General features: G+C 54.7%; 4 protein-coding genes across 5 annotated transcripts; 1 reads left to right on the top strand and 3 right to left on the bottom strand.

The window, feature by feature from the left end:
• Positions 1 to 474: 474 nt before the first annotated feature.
• PSMB6 (proteasome 20S subunit beta 6) lies at positions 475 to 2,593 on the bottom strand. Of its 2 annotated transcripts, none has more exons than XM_078067809.1 (6): positions 2,436 to 2,593; positions 1,964 to 2,031; positions 1,415 to 1,546; positions 1,172 to 1,301; positions 817 to 961; positions 475 to 710 (listed from the first exon to the last, which is right to left on the bottom strand). In XM_078067809.1, exons 1-6 carry the CDS (start codon positions 2,535 to 2,537, stop codon positions 646 to 648), a joined length of 642 nt encoding a protein of 213 aa, XP_077923935.1. In that variant the 5' UTR covers positions 2,538 to 2,593; the 3' UTR covers positions 475 to 645. The 2 variants fall into 2 exon arrangements, with proteins under 2 accessions (XP_077923935.1, XP_035922086.1); XM_036066193.2 differs by having other exon boundaries at positions 475 to 690; positions 2,436 to 2,592.
• Positions 2,594 to 3,854: 1,261 nt separating this feature from the next.
• Positions 3,855 to 7,770, bottom strand: GLTPD2 (glycolipid transfer protein domain containing 2). The gene is made up of 4 exons (XM_078066355.1): positions 7,647 to 7,770; positions 7,475 to 7,539; positions 7,055 to 7,221; positions 3,855 to 6,954 (listed from the first exon to the last, which is right to left on the bottom strand). The coding sequence occupies exons 1-4, from the start codon at positions 7,768 to 7,770 to the stop codon at positions 6,417 to 6,419; spliced, it is 894 nt and encodes a 297-aa protein (XP_077922481.1). The 3' UTR covers positions 3,855 to 6,416.
• Positions 6,897 to 10,637, top strand: VMO1 (vitelline membrane outer layer 1 homolog). Its single transcript, XM_036066196.2, has 3 exons — positions 6,897 to 9,796; positions 9,908 to 10,023; positions 10,297 to 10,637. The coding sequence occupies exons 1-3, from the start codon at positions 9,611 to 9,613 to the stop codon at positions 10,592 to 10,594; spliced, it is 600 nt and encodes a 199-aa protein (XP_035922089.1). The 5' UTR covers positions 6,897 to 9,610; the 3' UTR covers positions 10,595 to 10,637.
• Positions 10,638 to 11,449: 812 nt separating this feature from the next.
• On the bottom strand, positions 11,450 to 16,858 carry TM4SF5 (transmembrane 4 L six family member 5). The gene is made up of 5 exons (XM_036066197.2): positions 16,646 to 16,858; positions 12,467 to 12,547; positions 11,995 to 12,131; positions 11,619 to 11,802; positions 11,450 to 11,541 (listed from the first exon to the last, which is right to left on the bottom strand). The coding sequence occupies exons 1-5, from the start codon at positions 16,820 to 16,822 to the stop codon at positions 11,527 to 11,529; spliced, it is 594 nt and encodes a 197-aa protein (XP_035922090.2). The 5' UTR covers positions 16,823 to 16,858; the 3' UTR covers positions 11,450 to 11,526.
• Between the last annotated feature and the right edge of the window lie 3,111 nt (positions 16,859 to 19,969).

The following is a 19,969-nucleotide window of genomic DNA, read 5'->3' on the forward strand; positions in this document are numbered from 1 at the left end:
TGCTATTTGCAAACAAGGTCCACCTTTGTCCCCAAAGCCAATGTAGTCACGCTGCTGCTCCTGACAAGACGAGGTGACAGAGGTGAGTGTGGAGGGAGGGGACCATGAGTCTGGGCCGGAGATCTGCTGTCCTCTGGCCTTTGGGTCAGTAGCCAGCCATGATGACAAGCAGGAGGCAGGCTGAGGGGAGGTGACCCCAGTCCCAGTCAGGAATCTGAGTTCCACCCTGGGCTTGTGCAGGGAAGGAGGTGGGCCATTTGTGGGAGCCCCCATTTCAACCACACCTTGGTGTCCTAAGGACCTGGGTGTGGTGGAGGAAAGGGAGTGTGGGGGAAGGCAGTCTGGAGAAAGCGGTTTGAAAACCATTCTTGCAAAGGCTTGTCTCCCTCTCAGCTCAGAGCAGAGCTTTGTACACACAGGAGTGGGCCAAACAATTGCAGGCTTGAGGTCAAGAAAAGAACCTCAGAGCAGATCCTCTCGGACAAACTGTTTATTGAGTTTTACGTCACTATGGGGGGTCTCTCGTTGTATCCTAGAACTCCAGGCATCAGGGGGGTGGTAAAGTGGCAATGGTGAATTTGGGAATCTGGTCTCCCAAAAGTACCTGCCGCTCCACCCCTGATTCCGCGATGGCTGCCAGGCGGATCACCCCTCCACTGGAGCCGTCCCGCTCCATGGCCAGGGCGAGAGCTGTGAACAAAAGGAGAAAGCTGGGGTCAGTGAGATTCTGGCTTCGCTACAAGGAATGAGGAATGGATACGAAAGTGCTTGGACATGCGGGTTGGCGTTCACAGGCCCAGAAACCCAAGTTCTCACCATTGGCAGTGAACTGGAGACACTCTTCCTTGGTCATGCCTTCCCGGTAGGTAGCATCGACATAGCCGTAGATGTAGGAGCTCCCAGAGCCCCCAATGGCAAAGGACTGCCTCACCATCATGCCCCCCATGGGCACTGAGTACACCTGCCGGGTGGGAGAAGGAGAAGAGTCACCAGTTGTACTTTTTGGCAACACACGTCCATACACCGGTCTGAGTGGGATCGGTCTGGGAGGAGTTAATAGGAAGTGAGGCAGGGACTGGGAAGAAAAACAGAAAATGGCTGGGGTGGGGAGAGGCTCAAAGGCCTGGCTCCAGTGCTCCGATGGCGGTGGGCTGGGGTGGGGGCGCCTCACCTGCCCTCCCTCTTGGGGGTCCCAGCCCGCAATGATGATTCCCGCCATCAGGTCCTCCCGGTAACGGTAACACATGTCCTTGAAGAGGCTGGCTGCCGTATGGACCAGCGGAGGCTCGTTCAGCTCAATGCTAGAGGGTGAGGCGAGTGACGGGAAAGAGCGTCAGGACCCGGGAGTCAGGCCACTTAGCACCTCGGGTCCCAACTCCCTGCAGACACTTGCTCCTCCCCTGCCCGCAAGTACCTGTGGAAACCGAGCTGGTAAGTGACCGCATCGGCTACTGCCTGGGTATCGGCCGCTGAGCCTGAGCGGCAGCAGAAAATACGGTCGTGGATAGGGGTCAGCTTGTCAGTCACTCGATTGGCGATGTAGGACCTGCAGGGTGGCAGGGCAGTGAGGGAGCGATCCCACTTGTCTCCCACCCCCATCCCGTTACTACCCACTCCTGGGGCTCAGGAATAGGAATTCCAGCAGTTCCCATCAGTTCTCACCCAAACTGAAGCTAGCTGGAGAACAGACTTTTGCAAAAATGTCACCAAAGGGTGAGAGGGAAAACTGGGAAGCAGTAGGAGCTGGAACCAATCCTTAAGTCCAAGGAGGGGAGAAACCTCCCTTCCCGCGGTGGGCCGTGGAGGGTAAGAACGGACTGCTAGGCAAGGAAGGGAAGGAAAGGGAAGGAAAGGGAAGGAAGGAAAGGGAAGGAAGGAAAGGGAAGGAAGGAAGGAAGGAAGGGAGGGAGGGAGGGAGGGGAGGAAAGATGGGATGACCGACCAGTATCTGTCCTGAGCTCACCCAGTGGTTGTTCTGGAGTCGGCTCCCAGAACCACGCCCCCTTCAAACTGCACGGCCATGATAGTGGTCTGGGAGAAAGGAAAGGGGTGAACCTAGCCCTCCTCCCCATTCTCCCGCATACACAAACTTCACCGATCCCTCAATGCAGTCCCTGGAGTAGGCAAGTCGTGCGCCACCGATCCGCTATCAAGTCTCCTGGGGCCCGAACACCCCCGCAGAGTACCAGAATTCCAATCCTCAAATCCCCAGAGGCCCATCCGGGCCTGAAACCCTCGTCCCGCAAGATTCCGGGACTCCGCGCTCCAGCCTCCCTTCCACACCACTCTCCAACATCCTCAGGACACCTCTTCCCTGCTACAGCGCATCAGCCCACCTCCCTCCGCCGCCCTCCAGTTTTCCAACCCACTCAGGCCTCATCCTCCCATCGCATCAAGCCTTGGGCACATCTCCTGAACCCCGAGTGCCTCCTCACCCCCGTGGAGACTTCCCGGCTTCCCCAGTCCGGGGTAATGGCCTCGGGACCCCAGGCCGGCGTAGACCCCGCTCCTCGAGCGGCTACTAAGGTGGCCGCCATCTTCCTCCTCCGGCACTGCCACAAAGCAACTGTCGTAAAGCGCTCTGTCACGCTCTTCAGTCCCGTGGTGAAGCCGTCTGCCGGCGAAGCTAAGTCACGGTTGACGGCAGAAGGGAAAAGAACGGCGCAGGGAAGGTTCTTTTGCGACAGTGAGCGCTCGACGGCAGCGTGGCCAGCCGACACATAGAAAAGCGCCCAAGACAGTGTGGAAGGCCTACGTTTCCCATGGGGCTGCGCGGGACTGACGTGATCTGATGGGAGTTGCAGTTCAGAGTGTTGGGATGCGCTTGAGCGTCTCTGAATTAGAATGGCCACGCTGCTCTCATTTCTCTTAGGTGTATACACCTAGGACCGTATACTAGGAGCGGAGTGGCTGGGTCATGTAGAAACTCTAGACTTAGCATTTTGAGGAAATGACAGTTTCCCATAGCAGCTGCCCCATGTGATGGTCCACCAGCCCCGTGTGCATGCCTGAGCGTTGCGATTTCTCCACATCCTCACTGACGGTCACTGTGCACTTTCTATGTCAGCCGTCCTCGTGGGCGTGAAGTGGCATCTTGTGTAGCTTCTCTTCCCCGCCCCCCGCCCCGTTTCCTTAATGATTAGTGATGTTCAGCATATTTTCACGTGCTGACCATTTGTATATCTTCTTTGGAGAAATGCCTATTCAAATCCTTAGCCATTTCTATTTTTATTTTATTTCATTATTATTATTTTTTAAGTAATCTCTACACTCATCGTGGGGCTCCGATTCACAACGCGAAGATCAAGCATCACATGCTCCAGCGACTGAGCCAGCCAGGTCCCCCCCAAATTGGATTATCTTTTTATTGTTGAATCCTAGGTGTTCTTTTTTTTTTTTTTTTTAATATTTTATTTATTTATCTGACAGAGAGAGACACAGCAAGAGAGGGAACACAAGCAGGGGGGTGGGAGAGGGAGAAGCAGGGTTCCTGCCGAGCAGGGAGCCTGATGCGGGGCTCGATCCCAGGACCCTGGTACCATGACCTGAGCTGAAGGCAGCCGCTTAACTGACTGAGCCACCCAGGTGCCCCCTAGGTGTTCTTTTTTATTTCTATTTACTAGGCCTTTGTCAGACATAAGATTTGCAAATATTTTCTCCCATTCTCTAGATTGTGTTTTCACTTCCTTCACTGGTATTCTTTGCAACACAAACATTTAAAATTTTAAAAAATATTTTATTTATTTGAGAAAGCATGAGCAAGGGGAGGGGCAGAAGGAGAAGCAGGCTCCCTGCTTGGTGCAGGGCTTGAGCTCAGGACCCTGAGATCATGACCTGAGCCGAGAAGACAGACGCTCAACCGACTGAGCCACCCAGGTGCCCCTCCACTCTGATCTTTATTATTTTTTTCCTTCTGCTTTTTTTTTTTTAAGTTTTAGTTTGCTCTTCTTTTATAGTTTTTTTTAAAGATTTTATTTATTTATTTGACAGAGAGAGACACAGCGAGAGAGGGAACATAAGCAGGGGGAGTGGGAGAGGGAGAAGCAGGCTTCCTGCTGAGCGGGGAACCAGATGCGGGGCTTGATCCTAGTACCCTGAGATCATGACCTGAGCTGAAATCAAGAGTCGGATGCTTAACCGACTGAGCCACCAGGCACCCCTAATCTTTTTTTATTTTCTTTATATTTTTTTAATCTTTTAAAATTTATTGAGAGCCTAACATGTGGTCTCTTTTGGAGAATGTCATATGTGCACTTGAGAAGAATGTGTATTTTGCCGTTGTTGTGTGGAGCGGTCTTCCTATGACTCTGCTGTAGTCCTCTACCTACCACAGCTGGAGCTGGTTTTTGAATTGCAAGTATGATCTAAACAATCCCCTGCTTAAAATGAACTCTGGAGATAAAGTCCTATCTCTGTAAGGTAGTTTGTCACATCCTTCTTGAACTTGCTCCTGACTACCTGTCCAGAATCACATCTCCTCTTTACTTTTTAATTTTTTATTGTAGTAAAATACAAATAACGTAACGTAAAATTCAGCATTTTAACCATTTTTGATGTATGATTCAGCAGCATTAAGTATATTTGCATTACTGTGCAACCTCCTCTTTTCTTTTGGACTCTGGGCTCCGGCCATCTTTTTGTGCTCAGACATTCATTTAACAAAAAGCTGTTGAATGTCTACTAGGGGACAGGCACTGTTTGAGACACTGGAGGTACATCAGGGAACAAATTTCTGTCTAGAAATTCGCTGCCCCATGCAGCTTACATTTCTCAATGGAAACAAAACAAGACAAATAAGTAAACATACAGCATGTTATTAGATAGTGACTCATATTAAGAAAAAAAAAAACAGAGTAGGGAAGGGAAATAGGAAGTGTGTGTGTGTTGAAATTTTAGAAAGAATCATCAGGGAAGGTCTCCCTGCAGAGACAGTTGAGTAAAGTCCAGAAGGAACTGAGGGAAGTCATTTCTCTATTTGGCAGAAAAGCATTCCAGACAGAGGGAAGAGCAAGTACAAAGATCTTGAGGCAGGATCATGCCTGAAATATTGAATGAAAATCGAAGAGGTCAATTTGGCTAGTACAGAGTCAGATCACATAGGACCTTTACGAAGCTTTTCATCATTTTCAACTGAAAATATGATCCATTCTCAACTGAAAATATGATCCAACTGAAAATATGATCTCAACTGAAAATATGATCCAAAATATGACATTTACGCTTAAATTTAAAAAAAAATTTTTTTTTCATCTGAGTGCAACAGGGAGCCACTGGAAGGTTTTGAGCCTGGAAGTAATGGGATATGATCTATATTTTAAGAGATTACTTTGGCTGTTCTATTGAAAGTACACATTCGGGAAATCGAGTATGGGACAGAGAGACAATTAGGAGGCTATTGTAATAATCCAGGTGATAGATATAAAGTTGGCTTGACAAGGGTGGTGGCAGTGGAGATAGTGGGAAACGGTCAGATTCTGACAGATTAGATGTGGGTGTGATGAAAGAGAAACAAGTCAGGATGACTACCAAGTTTTTGGCTTAAGGACCTGGAAGAATGGAGTGGTCACTTACTGAGCTGGCAAAGACTATGAAGGAAGTGTTTGGGAGGAGGAAAGGGCACTAGAAGCTCAGGTTTGGACCTGTTACGTTCGTTATGTCTGGTAGAGATCCAGGTGAAGATATCTAATAAGTAGCTGTATATGTAGGAGTCTGGGGTGCGGGGGAAAATGGGCTGGACTCCCAATTTGAGAGTTCCCAGCGTGTGAAATGGCCACACACTTTCCCGTTCACTATTGTTGTGGGAGCGGCCAAGGAGCTCTTTTAATGAACAGACATTATCGAGCCGAGCGCCCGCTTGGTGTGAGTGCCGACGCACCGGTTTTAGGCTCGGGTAGCTGAAAGGAGAGGGTGCCACTTATTGGCAGAGACAGGGGACACACGGAGAGGGGCGGCTCTGGCAGGAGCGGATGGATCCGCGTGTGTGGAGGCGGCCAGGCAGGAGCCGGCTGTGCGGGGCCGGGGCTCAGGGCGCGGGTCTGGGCTGGAGACCTGGCACGCGGCCGGGGGAGTGGCTGGGAGCGGGCCCGGGGGAGCGTCTCTCGGCTGCCGGGAACAGGGATGACACATCTTCCCACATCCATTGTTTTCTGTTTCCCTTAAGCGCCTGCCGTCATCACACCAGACGCCCGAAACCCACCGCTACCCAACCACACTTACTCCCACAGCTCCTCCCCTCGCCCCGCGACTGCGCAGAGCGGGAGGGGCGCTACACCCACCCCGCCGGGGGCGGGCCTTGCAGGCGGTGCCGTCGCGCGGAGGCGTGGCTCCGGCGGCCCCGCCCCCTGGCCGACGGTAGGGCGGCCGGCTGGACGCGGGTCGCTCGGGTCTCGGCGGGTCCCGGCCGCGGGGGGGCGGCCTCAGGCCAGCTGGAGGAGGCCGCGCTCGGCGAGCAAGCCCTGGGTGCGGTTGTAGACATCTTCCAGGGTGCCCGCCACCCGGACCAGCGCGGCCCGCGCCTCCGCCTCCCCGGCGCCCGGGCACGCCAGCTCGAGCCAGCGGTCGCGACCCGGGAAGGCGAGGAACGCGAGGCGGGCGGCCTGGCGGACCAGCCAGGGGTGGTGCGGGCCCAGGGACGTGCGGTACGCGTCGCTGCACTGCGCGCCGGCGTCCGGGCCTCCGAGCGTCCCGGTCGCCACCCGGTGGAGGCAGAGCTGGGACCAGCGCAGCGCGCGGTGCAGCAAGAGCAGGATCCGTGAGCCCGAGGAGCTGGCGGTGTCTCGGGGGGCGATCCCGGGGCGCTCCAGCAGTCCCTCCCGCCGCTCCCACGCCACCATGGCCGCCAGCGAGGAGTAGTGCGCCGCCTCGGGGCCGTGCACCCGAGCCTCGAGGGCTGTCACTTTGGCGAAGGCCTCGCTCGTGGCGAAGGCGAAGATAGAGCCGAGGGGAGTTAGGAACCTGCGTGTTCCGTGGCGGGCAGAGCGCGGTGGTTGGGGAGGCGGCGGGGGACTCCGGGAGGCGGGCGCCGGGTGGGGGTGGGGGGCGCGAGACCGCTCACCTGACCAGCGCCCTCCATCCGGCTAGGTACTGCGACAACGCCACATCCCCTTCGGGGTTCAGACTGGCGCGGAACGGCCACATCACGCGGCCCACCACCCCCTGGGGGCCCACACATTGAGGCTCTTCCCGCTCGGGGGCCTCCAGGGGACCCGACTGCCGCGGGACCTGGGGGGAGACACGGGCGGAAGGGGGCGGGAGCAGAACCCCTAGCCTGCTGGGCCTCCTTCGCCCCGCAGCCCAGTGGGGCCCTGCAGAAATGACTCCTACGGCTGGCGTCTCTCCTGCTGTACTCGGCTTCGGGCGGGAGAGGGGACACGAGGAGCAGGACCCACCCGTCACCAGATCCTCAGCCTGGCCCCGCTCCCCGCGATCGGGGCCCCACCCGGAGCTCCCGGTCCTGGCCCCGTGCCGAGCATACCTGGGCAGGCGATGTTCCCTCGGGAGTGCACGACTGTGTCCCGGATCTGCAGCCTGAGAGGGCGCCTGGGGAGGGGCGAGGCCGAGCGGTGAGGGCGCGAGGAGGGGGCCTAGGTCCCCAGCGCTTGGCTTCCCGGTTCCTCCCAGAGCCGATGAGGGAAGGGACCACTTACGAAAGCTCCAAGCGCAGAGATAAAGAAGCAGCAGCAAGAGGAGCGCGAGAGGAATGGCGTGGCGGACCCAGCGCCGCGAGGCCAGCGGAAGCAGCACGACCCCCACGGCTGCTGCTGGGGCCATCGCCCCCCTCTCCAGCCCCAAGCCAGCCCTTGTCCCTCCGCCTCCGGAGAAGCCTGCGGTGCCCTAAGTTGTTAAGGGTTAATAATTAACCTACTAAGGCCCCTTCCCCTGTGCTCTTTGCCCCAGAGGGCAGCATCCCAGCGGAGAAGGACAGGATGAAGAGGATTTGGTGGTGGTGGGGGGGGGTTCGGCAGCAACCACTCGTCTCTGCGTTTGCCTTCCGTGTAGGGCCAGGTTGTAGTAAGAGGGAAGAGGGGCTGGGGTGAGAACCAGCTCCCCCACCGAGCAATGGGTGTGGGCCCTACACTAACTGGGCTTGAATTCCCACCACCGTAAATTGAGAACAATAAATAATAGGTACTTTGTCGATCTCATCCGAGGATTAAATGATAATGTATGTGCAAACACTGTACATGGAAAAGTTGACCACAATTGCTCCATAAATCTTAACCTATGAAGTTCAAACATAGGGCACCTGGGATCCAGGAAGCACCCACTTCTAAATTCACAATCCCATCTCCAGGGGACCTGTCTTGATCTGGATGCTTTAACTGTTTACATTTTTGTGGTTTAATTCCTTTTAAACTCCAGATTGGTTCTGGTTCTGCGGTTATTCATTTTTTGCGTGCGTGATTTTTTTTTTTTTTTTAAGTAATCTCTATGCCCAACATGGAATGAACTCATGGCCCAAAGATCAAGAGTTGCATGCTCTACGGACTGAGCCAGGCAAGCACGCCCCCCGCATTATTCTTCAAACCAAACTCTATTAACTGTTTCTGCATCCAGGCCCTGTACTAGGCCTCAAGGGGACAAAGAGCCTTCACACAGCTCAAGGTCCATTGGAAAATGTATCGTCTGTCTCCCCCACGTGGATGTGGGCTCCGATGAAGACAGGGGCCTTGTTTTACAAGGGTTTCCCGGTTGCTGTTCTATTTGCAGCACTTAGAATATTGCCTGGGCCCAAATACATTATTGCTATATAAATATCTATTGGATAAACACAGGAAAGTGTGTGGAGAGCAGGCAAATCGGGTGGTGTGCTCCATGACAGATGAGCCATTGTTTTTTCTTCCCAAATTAGGAGTCCACCTGGTGGTCAAAGCTAGGAAAACATTCAGGGGAAGGACCCAGGAAGCGACAGAAGAAACAGCATCTCTTGTTCCTAGGGGCTTCTCAATCCCCTGTCCATAAACTTCCTAGAATTGTTCCTGTCTGTGTATACTTTCTTCTCCGGGGAAGGGGTACCCCAGATTCTCTGGGAGTCACGGCCCCAACCACTAAGAAGATCCTTTCTAGCTCCCACAGTTTCTGGATTCTTGCCCCATCTCTCCCTCTAATGCTCCCTCTAATCCTGGAGGTCCCTAAGGTTGCTGCTGACCAATCCTGTCCAGCATTTCAGAGCATCACTTCCATCCCTAGACTTAGACTCTCCACTTCCCAGTGTGGGAGCTGGGAGTTTCCCAGCTTGCTGACCGTGACCTTAGACAAGTTGCTTGCCATTTCTAAGCCCTGGTTCCATCACCTGCAGAATAAAAGGGTAATCCCCACCTCCTATGCCATTTATGAGGATTGAATAACAGGGCCTGCAGGAAGTAACCACAAGCCATGGCCTGCGGTAAATGTTCAGCAGGGGGTGGTTTATTCAACTGGTCGGCTCTCTCGGCCCTTCCTCCAGCGCTGGGAGCCTCGGTCTCCCTGAGCAGAGAATGGAGTCTGCAGGGTTCCCGGAATGGATTGGTTTCGGGTGTCACTTAATCCGGGAGGCCCTTCCGTAATCAGAGCCTTCAGAGCGGCAGAGGGGGTATAAATCGCAAACGGGGCCCAGCTCACAGGCTGCAGGATGGAGAGGGAGGCCGGAGCCCAGCTGTTCCTCCTGCTGTGGGCCACCTGCTGCGGACACGCACAAGCCAACCGCCTGAGCGACCACAGTTCGGTCATCGACGTGACCAATGGGGGTCCTTGGGGCGACTGGGCCTGGCCCGAGATGTGTCCTGATGGATTCTTTGCCAGCGGGTTCTCGCTCAAGGTGGGGGTTCAGGCCTAGGTCTCCAAGGAGGGAGACGCACGACCCCGTGCCCGGGGACACAGGCTGGCAATCTTTTAACTGGTCCTTGTCCCTTTGCTCCTCTTGGCCCAGGAGGAGCCCCCCCAAGGCATTCCTGGCGACGACACTGCTTTGAACGGGATCCGACTGCACTGCTCACGCGGAAACGCGGAGCACAACACGCACGTGGTGGAGTCCGAGTCTGGAAGGTGTGGGACAGGGGCCAAGGGCCCCCCAGGATGCGGCTATGCCCCTTACCCTCTGTTACACGCCCACCCTCCCCGCTAAAAGGTTCCTCCAGGGCTGTGGGGCAGTTTAGAGCTGGGGAGTGGGTGGAAGACCTCCCCTCCGCCCCTCGGTGGAGGTCAGGTGACGGACCCCACCCACCCGGGTCCTGCAGCACCGGCTGAGGAGTCCCCAAGGCTGGGTCGGAATGGGGGTGGGGAGGACCCAGAGGTGGCACTTCTCCCCTTCCCTCGCAGGTGGGGCGCGTGGAGTGAGCCCCTGTGGTGTCCCCGCCGTGGCTTCCTCGTGGCTTTCTCGCTGCGCGTGGAGGCCCCCGAGACCTACGGGGACAACACAGCAGCTAACAACGTTCGCTTCCGCTGCTCAGACGGCACGGAGCTGGAGGGGCCCGGCCTGGCCTGGGGCGACTTTGGAGAATGGAGTAAGCCCTGCCCCAAAGGCATGTGCGGTTTGCAGACCAAGGTGGAGCAGCCGAGGGGCCTCTGGGATGACACCGCCCTGAACGACGTGCGCTTTTTCTGCTGCAGCAGTTAACGAGGGCGCCCGCCCCGGGGCCAGTCCCACCGCTCGTTATTAAAGCTTCTCTGTCTTGGCTCTGGTCTGGCTTGTTTCAGGGGTAGGAAGCTGCGTCTCGTCTTCCTCCCAGCCCGACACTGGCCAGGCCCAAAGTCGGGTTTGGGCTCGGGCGTCCCGGCAGGCCACTGAAAGGTACAGACCCGTAACCCAGGAAAATGCCCTTAAACACAGTTCTGCGCCCGAGTTAAGGAAGTCCCTGGCTTCCTGAGGGCGTCTGCAGACACCTCGTCCTCATTAAGAGCTCAGACTGTTTCCTTTCTGAACTACCAGTGACCTCAGATTGAGAAACTTCCACCACGTTAGGAGACGATAAAGCTAAAACACCCTAAGCTTTCATTTTCTAGAGCTTAAGCTGATCTGTCTTTTCCACAGTTTCCTTCCTTTCCCTACAAAAGTTAAAGAGTGGCTTTTCCATGTACGGATTTCCGCCTGGGACCTTTGTCCTTGCTGCTCCCCGCCTGGAACCCCCCAGCTACCCAGATGGCTGACCCATTCACCAGATTTCGGCTCCAATTTCACTTTCTCAGACTTCACCTTATCTTAAAAAGTCCCTCCAGCAGCCAATCCCTATCCCATTACCAGCGTGTTTTTTAAAAAGTGAAGTAATCTATTTCCTTTTCAAAAAAATGTACCCATCTCAGACCCCTGGGTTGTTAAATTCTTTGAGCGCACAGAACTTGCCTGTCTTGTTTACCACTGTATTTGAGCGCACACCGACAGCTCAGTAACTCCTTGCTAGCACTTGCAGGGGTCCCAAACAGGAGCGCCCCCCCGAGACCCTCTGTATCTGGAGGCACCATGTGAGACGCGCACGAGAGTTCAAAGGTTTATTTCCAGGGCGGGGTGGGCCAGGCGCGCGTCCAGGAGCGAGCAGGCCGGTCAGCGCAGCCTCAGCGAGGGGTGCCCTGCGGAAAAGAGAAGGTGAGGACGCAGCCAGGGAGCACGGAGGCTCTCGCTCCAGCTCCAGCCCTCGCCGCCCCACCTCCTTCTTCCTGCAATCGCCGCAGAAGACACCGAGGGTGGCGTTCACCAGCTGCACCCCGCACAGCACGATCTCCAGGCACGAGGCGGCCACCAGCAGCGAGAAGAGCGTCACATTCCAGGAGACCACGCCAGGCGGCTGCACGCACAAATCCCACAGAGTACGGTTCTGCAAGTAAGAGCCTCTGCGGGGTGGGGGGCAGGGTCACGTGGGAGAGGTAGGGCACTCGGAGTGCCCTCCCTCCAGCCCCGCGCAGGCGCCGAGGGGGGTTTGGCCCACGTGGAGGTGGCTCCCGCGAAGGCGCGCCCCGTTCCCGGTTCCCCGAGTTCCCCATCCAGGTGGGAAAGGCAGGGAAGGGGGGCGCGCGAAGCCTTACTGGGTGTCTCTGAAGTGGTAGTCCCACCGGCTGTCCATTAAGCATTTGGGTCCAATTCGGAGCCCGGCTCCCGACACCGAGAGGCAGTAGATGGCCCCCAGCACCCCGAAGGCCGAGGAGAAGATGGAGCGCAGCATCTGGATGCGCAGTGCAAGGGGAGGTGAGCGGGGCCGCCTCCTCCCGCGTGCGCGCACCTTAGCTCGCCCGGCTCCAGGCGCGGGAGAAATTCGTCTCCCGGCAAAGCCCGGGGCTGGGCCTTAGCCGCCCCTACGAGCCTCGCGGAGGTTCGTGGGGTCATGGCGCCCTTTGCAGGCCCACTGAGGCCGAAGTTGGGGGGCGAGGGAGGGGCGAGGCGGAGCTGGGACTCTGCCGGGGGAGCTCCCGTGGCTAGGGGGACCGTGGCTTCAGGTGTGGCTCTGCGAAGGCCGGTTCAGAGACCCAGCCCCGAGTCCTGCCCGCGTTTGGGGCTTACCCTGCAACGATTTCCACAGCAGCCCGCACCACAACAGCCTTTGCCCCCTGCGCGAACCGCTGCGATGCCCGGACACAGCACCTGCGGAGGAGGGTCGGTGTGACAGCGAGCCCCCCTCCCCCCCATCCTCCACACCTTCCGTGCATCGTGCCTGGGTGCTCATCTTCCTCCTGGAGCTGCCTGGGATGCCCTCAGCCCTCTGGACCATAGGAAGACCTTGTCTCCATTACTCCCCGAGAGCCTTTGGGTTCTACTTTATTTATCATTATCTACCTGCCTACTTATCTGTGTTCAGATTGCAGCCTCCAGGAGGGCAGGGCCCAATGTCATGGTAGCCTCCACAAATCTTGGCACCTAGTAGGTGCCCCACTGAGCCGGAGTCAGGGGGCCTGGGGTTAAGGCCCACCTGTGCTCACTTCACACTCCATGAATTGATTCATCTCTCTGGGTCTTCAAGACCTACCTCACAGGGCTGTGCTCAGGATTTAATGAAATAACAGGTCGACCTGAGGTCAAGACTGGCTTGGTAACTACAAGTCCCCTGGGCAGCAGGAAGGGTCAGTGGTGTTGGAGTGTCTGGTGAGCTGGGATTAGGTGGAAGGGGGAGGAGGATGTTAGTGAATGCTCTGATGGGAAGTGTAGGGACCCCCAAGGTCCAACCCTGGTCCTTCTTGTCCTTCTTCCTCCTGTGGCCCTCCCCCCAGAGCCCATCCCTGTCCTCTGGGACAGTACTCACCCCCAGATTCAAATCTACCTGCTGAAGGTTATTTTTCTTTCAGTGTCTCGGCTCAAACCAGCCAGCCACATAGTGACCTCGCAGGTCCGCCAAAGTTCCCCAAATTCACCTCCCTGTGACTTTTTTTTGTCTCCATCGGTGTTTATATTCTTCAGGTCACCCACGCTAGAAAACTGGAATCCTTTACACCCAGCCAGACCTCAAGCCTTCTCGACTTTTCCTTTAACGGTTTTCCAATCTGTCTGTCCTTTTGTCTGCACGGTCCCCTCCCCGATCACCTCCCACAAGGATGACCTTCTCAGCTTCTCTACGAGTCATCTGTATCTCTTGCCCCCGTGCGGCTGAACACTCCATCCTCCATTGCTCCCACCACAGTGAACTTAGCTTTCAACGGGGGCTTTTCTCTGCCCAAAGCCTTCAGGGTGTCCTCAGAGAGTAGCCCATCAAGACTACGCTCTGGGTGGCTCAGTCGGTGGACCGGCCGCCTCTTGGTTTTCGGCTCAGGTCATGATCTCAGGATCGTGGGATTGAGCCCCACGTTGGGCTCCGCGATCAACGTGGAGTCTGCTTGGGATTCTTCGTCTCCTTCTCCCCCTGTCCTTCCCCCCACTCACGTGCACACACACGCTCTCTCTAATAAATAAATAAATAAATAAAGTCTTAAAACAAACAAACAAACAACGACTGAGCTCCAGGAAGGCATTCGAGGCTCCTAGCTTTGGCTCTAGCCTTAATGTCTCGCACGGCGCCAGGTTCTTCGCCTGTCGCCCACCTCTGGAATTCCACAGCTTCTTGATCTTTGCCTCCCTGTGCGGCCGGTGGGGTACAGAGCGCACCAGGCAGCATTTTATCGCTCCCTAGGGGTGGGGCTGAGGGTTTTGATTCTGTTATCTCATGCATCGTGACCTCATAGGGAGCTGAGCGCAGTTCTGCTGCATGCTCCCTCTCCTCTCTTCCACGCCCCCCGGCAGGTCTAGAACCAGTGCTGGCCCCTTTGCTTCGCCTCTCTGGGTAGGACACTTAACTGGGAAGCTCCAGGATCCAAAGACACCTAGAATTGCCTTTGGGATTGACCAGTTTCGAAAGACCAGCTACCTCTTTGAGATTTCTACTTCTTTAAATGTTTAAGTTCCTTTTGTCATCTGAGCTCCTCTGTCTTACTGTCAAGAGAAGGGTCACGGTTAGCGCGGAAGGAAGCACTGAGTTTATAGCTCCCATCTGCTTCCTTGGCCCCTGGCCCATTCCCAGCCACTATCAACTCTCCCGGACAACCACAGTGACCTCCGTCTGCTCTTTCGTCACCAGCTCCCCTCCAGCTCTTCCTCCACACAGAACCAGTGGGACCTTCTAAATCCAGCAGGGTATGGGAGCAACTAAAGCTCTCCTATTTTGCTGATGGGAATGAACTTGGGATAAGAACTTCAGAAAACTTTTTGGCAGTATCTATCAGCACTGAATACTTGCACACCTTAAGAATTAGCAGTTTCACCCCCTAAGTATCCATCCAACAGCAACGCAAACAGAACTTCATCTAAAGACATTTACAGGAATGTTTATAGCAGCATTACTTGTAATAAACCCAAGCTGCGGCCTATCTAAAAGGCCATCGACAGTAGGATGTTTAAATTAATTGCGGCCTCTTCACACACTGGAATGCACCAGAAATAATAGACTACGTGTCTACATAATGATACGGAAGAACCTTACAAACATATATTGAGCTAGAGAAGCCAGACACAAAATTGTTATACTGGATGATTCCATTTATATAAAGTGCCGAACAGGCAAAACTAGCCTGCGGGGCTAGAAATCAGGGTAGTGGGGACTCTCGTGGGTGTAGCGCCTGGTGTGGGAGGCCTGTCTGGGATTCTGGTAATGACCTGTATCTTGGTCTGAGTGCTGGGTACATGGTGGGTTCACTGTAAAAATTCACTGGGCTGGGGCGCCTGGGTGGCTCAGTCCTTAAGCATCTGCCTTCGGCTCAGGTCATGATCCCAGGGTCCTGGGATCGAGCCCCGCATCGGGCTCCCTGCTCGGTGGGAAGGCTGCTTCTCCCTCTGCCCCTCCCCCTGCTTGTGCTCACTCTCTCTCTCTCTCAAATAAATTAATAAAATCTTTAAAAAAAAGGTACACTCTCTTGCCTACAAGTGAAATTCAAAGGGGATAGAAGATGATGTTTAGGAAAAAAAATGCTATAAACAGTGCCCACTCCCAGCAGGCTGCTTTGTTTCCTTGGTCGTACCTATTCCTGTCTGAAACCATCTTGCTCATTTGTTTACTTTGCTCACCGAGGATTAATCGAGTGCCTGTCAAGTACAGGGCAGTGGACTAGGCAGGTACCTGGCACACAGAACCAGCAAAACAGGCAGTCCTTGCTCTCATGGAGCGCCCATTCCTGCTTCCATGATACTGTGTTCTCCGCAGCGGGAACCCAGCTCCAGGGAGAGCAGGGACGCGGCTTGCGTCCCCGGGGAGCAGCAGGGACTGACTGAGCGGGCGAGCGGCTCAGGGCCTGGAGGTGGGAAGAGCGCAGCTGGGAATGAGCATGGGTGGGGGGCATGCCCGGCGTGGGGATCCCCACCCCCAGGCAGGCTGGTTAGATTGCAGGGAGGTGGGCGTGGCCGTGGCGGGCTGGAGAGGAGTGCAGTGTGACACTGGGGGAGTGTGTAGGGAGGAAGTCTCTGTGGCCAGAGAAAGAGGCAAAGGAAGGTGAGCCCTTGTCCCAGGGACCTTCGTCCATCCGGGGACTTTCATCCATGGGTGGCGGGGTTCATCTGAGTAGTGAGGAACCCTGCTGGGTAGGTCTCCTGTCTTCATCCCACGACGCTGTTAAACTACCCTGACCTTCCAGAAGTTCCCCCGAACAGGGAGGGGTTGGAGGATGGGGACGAGGAGGTCCGGGGGAGACGTCTCCCCTGCCCCCACTTGTGACAGATGCGAGTCTCCGGGAAGACCTGGGGCACCTTCTCCACCACGCTGACCTGAGTTCTGGGTTGGTGCAGCACTGGGTGGCCATCCAGAAGTGTGGGCCGCGAGTGAGGGGACACGGAAGCGACAGGTAGGATGACGGGGCTGTGACCCTGCTCCTGACTCCAGCATCCCCACACCCACACTCCATGCCCGTTATCATCTTGCCCTGATAAGCGCCCCACAGCTAGCTCTTCCCAGCGGTGCCCTAGCATCTGCTGCAGGGCAAGGGCTGGGAGGGACAGGTAGGACGCCCTCCCTACCCAGAAGGGAAGCTGCTTAGAGGCTCCTTCCTTCCTTCCTTCCTTCTCTTTTCCCATGCACGTTCAGCTCAGGTGCTGAACTCACAGGTGCTCACTATCTGGGGCAGGCTAGGAGGCTCCAGGCCCCCGCCAGGCCACTGGCACCCGGCCCCGCCCCTCTCCCCTCTGCCCACGCTCAAGACCCCACTGCCCAGTGGCGTCCAGCCCACTCACCATCAGGCCCCCGCCCAGGAAGCCAGCCATGAGCCAGACTTGCAAGCTGAGGTGTTCGATGTCGGTCCAGGTGGTCTTGCCCTGAGGCACCAGCAGGAGGGTGTTGGCCACGATGCAGATCAGGGACAGGGGGATGAGGGAGAGCCCCACGAAGCGGGAGCACTTTCCAGTGCACATGGTGAGGCAGCCACGAGGATGCGAGCCCTGCGTGAAAGTGAGCCCGGGTTCCCAGGTCCAGAAAAAAAAAAACAAGCCCGGGGCAAAGTACAAAGGTTTGGGAGAGATAAGAGAAGGAGGCAGGAGACTGGGCAAAGAGGAGGTGACGGTGGAGGGGGTGGGGAGCTTGACACGGAGGAAGTGGCCTGAGGTCGGTGTGTATTCTTGCTCCTTTCCAGCACGCACATGCAGCTCTCAGCATCCCCCCCGTGAGCTCCTCGCTGGCTTTGTGACTCAGCCTGGCCCCAAGCCTGAGTCCCTGTGGCTTCGAGGGCATGAAGGCTGGAGTGACCCCATGTCTTGCGTGGTAGGTCATGTGGATGAAATGGGACCGTGTGAGGAGTGTTTTGTAAACTGGGCTGTGCTCAGCAGGCGTGCGGTGGCCCCCTCGCTCCCAGTGGGCCCTCGAGGAAGGGCCTTCCTGGAAGGAAACTAAGAGGACGCTGGTGGACCCTCATCGTCCGCTCATTTCTGCTGTCAGTACTTGTTTAAAAAGCCCTCCTGGGCGCCTGGGTGGCTCAGTCATTAAGCGTCTGCCTTCAGCTCAGGTCATTATCCCAGGGTTCTGGGATCGAGGCCCACATCGGGCTCCCGGCTCGGCGGGAGGCCTGCTTCTCCCTCTCCCACTCCCCCTGCTTGTGTTCCCTCTCTCACTGTCTCTCTCTCTCTGTCATATAAATAAATAAAATCTTTATAAAAAAAAAAAAAAAGCCCTCCTCCTGGGACACCTGGGTGGCTCAGTCGTTGGGCATCTGCCTTCGGCTCAGGTCATGATCCCAGGGGCCTGGGATCGAGCCCCACGTCAGGCTCCCTGCTCGGCGGGGAGTCTGCTTCTCCTTCTGCCCCCCACCCCCCTTGCTCATGCTCTCTCTTTCTCACAGTCTCTCTCAAATAAATGTATAAAAATCTCAAAAAATAATAATAAACTTTTTTAAAAAGCCCAAAATCATAGGGATTCTGAAAATTTCCTGCAAAAAGAGGGGCGGGGCACATCATCCTGAAGACTGAGAGAAAGAAAAGAACACTGGAGAAATACTTACTGTAGGAATTGGGCGAGATTTTCAGAAAGGTTTTCACTAGAATTCTCCTGGAAGCAGGAGCAGAACATCGTAAGATAGAAAGGTTGGGCTGTGAAGGGGCAGCATGTATTTTGGGGAGAAAAGAGAGAATTGCACAGAACCTCAAAATGCGCAGAGAGAATCAAATCCCACACGGGAGAGCTGGACTGCCACGGGGACGGAGTGAGTGAGGGGTGCAGGGGACACGCTCGAGATATCCCTCCGGGTAAGGAAACTGGCTGTTTCCAATGACCCAGTAGAGCTGGTGGCCGAGATGCCGCAGTCCACAGTCTGTGTGAGGAGCAAGCTGCTCTGGGCATGGGTCCACCTGAGTCCGCCGGTCAAAAGGCACAGTGCGTCCCAGTAAGATGTTAAAAGCCAGCCGAACCTGGATTCATCTTGAAGAACCACATCATGAAGGGATCCATGTAGGCAGCATTAAAGGTCACCTAGAAAGGAACAAAAGTTGACCTGGCCTGAGATTTCTCTGCGGCCCTAAATGCCGGAAGACAGAGAAAAGGGGTCTATGATTCTGACAGCAAGCAAAGCACTATGTCCCAACAATCGTATGAATATCCAAGCTGCTTTTTGTGCGTGGGAAGGACAGTAGAATCACATTTCTGAGAATGCTTGGGTTTGAAATACAACTGTGTCTCTTTCTTCTCCTTTATTAATTCCTTTTAAAAGTATTTGAAGTCACCGAGAGATGTAGTAAAAGAAAAATCCCCCAAGTGGGGGAATTCCTGACGTAACTCTAAATAACTTTTGTAAAACTGAGTTGTGAAGCTGAATGTTGGTTTCAAAAAGAAAAGCCTCTTAAAGAGAAAAATACATATAAATCCTAAAAATTATATTAACAGTTGTAAAGATGTCCATGGTTTATTGCGTGCTGCGCCCAGAGTCCATTTTAAGGAAATAAATACAAAATAACAGAAAACCCAACTCTACTGAAACCAAAAGGGAATCTATTGGTTCAGGTAATCAAAATGCCCAAAGGTAGAACCAACTTTCAAGCATGATTCATAAAGAAGTCATCGATAGGCTGGACTTCATTAATATTAAAAACCTGTACTCTGCAGGAGACACCCTCAGGAGAATGAGAAGACAAGCCACAGACCGGGAGGAAGTATTTGCAAAAGACACAGCTAATCAAAGACTGTCACCCAGGACATACAAAGCATTCTTAGGGGATGCCTGGGTGGCTTAGTTGGTTAAGCGTCTGCCTTCCGCTTCGGTCATGATCTTAGGGTCCTGGGATCGAGCCCCCACGTCAGGCTCCCTGCTCAGTGGGGAGTCTGCTTCTCCCTCTCCCTCCCCCTGCTCGTGTGCTCTCTCTCTCTCTCAAATAAATAAATAAAATCTTTAAAAAAGCAACAACTCAACAATAAAAAAAAGAACAACCCGATTAAAAAATTGGGCAAAAGACCCAAATAGACACCTCACCAAAGAGGATGTCCAGGTGGCAAATAGCATATAAAAAGAAGTTCCACGTCATGTCATTAAGGAACTGCAAATACCCCAATAGCAATGGGACACTGCCACACACCTACAAGAATGGCCAAAATCCAAAATGTTGACAATAGTAAGTGCTGACGAAGATGTGGGGAGACAGAAACTCTCAGCCCCTGCTGGTGGGAATGCCACATGGTGCAGCCGCTTTGGAAGAAAATCTGGCAGTTTCTTATAAAACCAAACATGCTCACCATACAATCTCACAATCGGACTTTTAGGTATTTACCCAAATGAGTCAAAAACCTAGGTCCACACAAAAACCTGCACACGATGTTTATAGCGGCTTTATTCTGGACTGCTAAAACGTGGAAGCACCCAAGATGCCCCGTGGTAGGTGAGTGGATAAATAGATTGTGGTCCATCAGGACAGTACGTTATTGTTTAGCGCTAAAAAGCAATGAGCTTTCAGTCCACAAAAAGACATAAATGAGACTGAACTGCATAATGCTAAGTGAAAGAAGCCAATCTGAAAAGGCCACGTACCACGTGATTCCAGCCCTAGGATGTGTTGGAAAAGGCAAAACTCTGGGGACGGTAA

This window comes from Halichoerus grypus, chromosome 2 (assembly GCF_964656455.1).
Source record: "Halichoerus grypus chromosome 2, mHalGry1.hap1.1, whole genome shotgun sequence".
Classification (NCBI taxonomy): Eukaryota; Metazoa; Chordata; class Mammalia; order Carnivora; family Phocidae; genus Halichoerus; species Halichoerus grypus.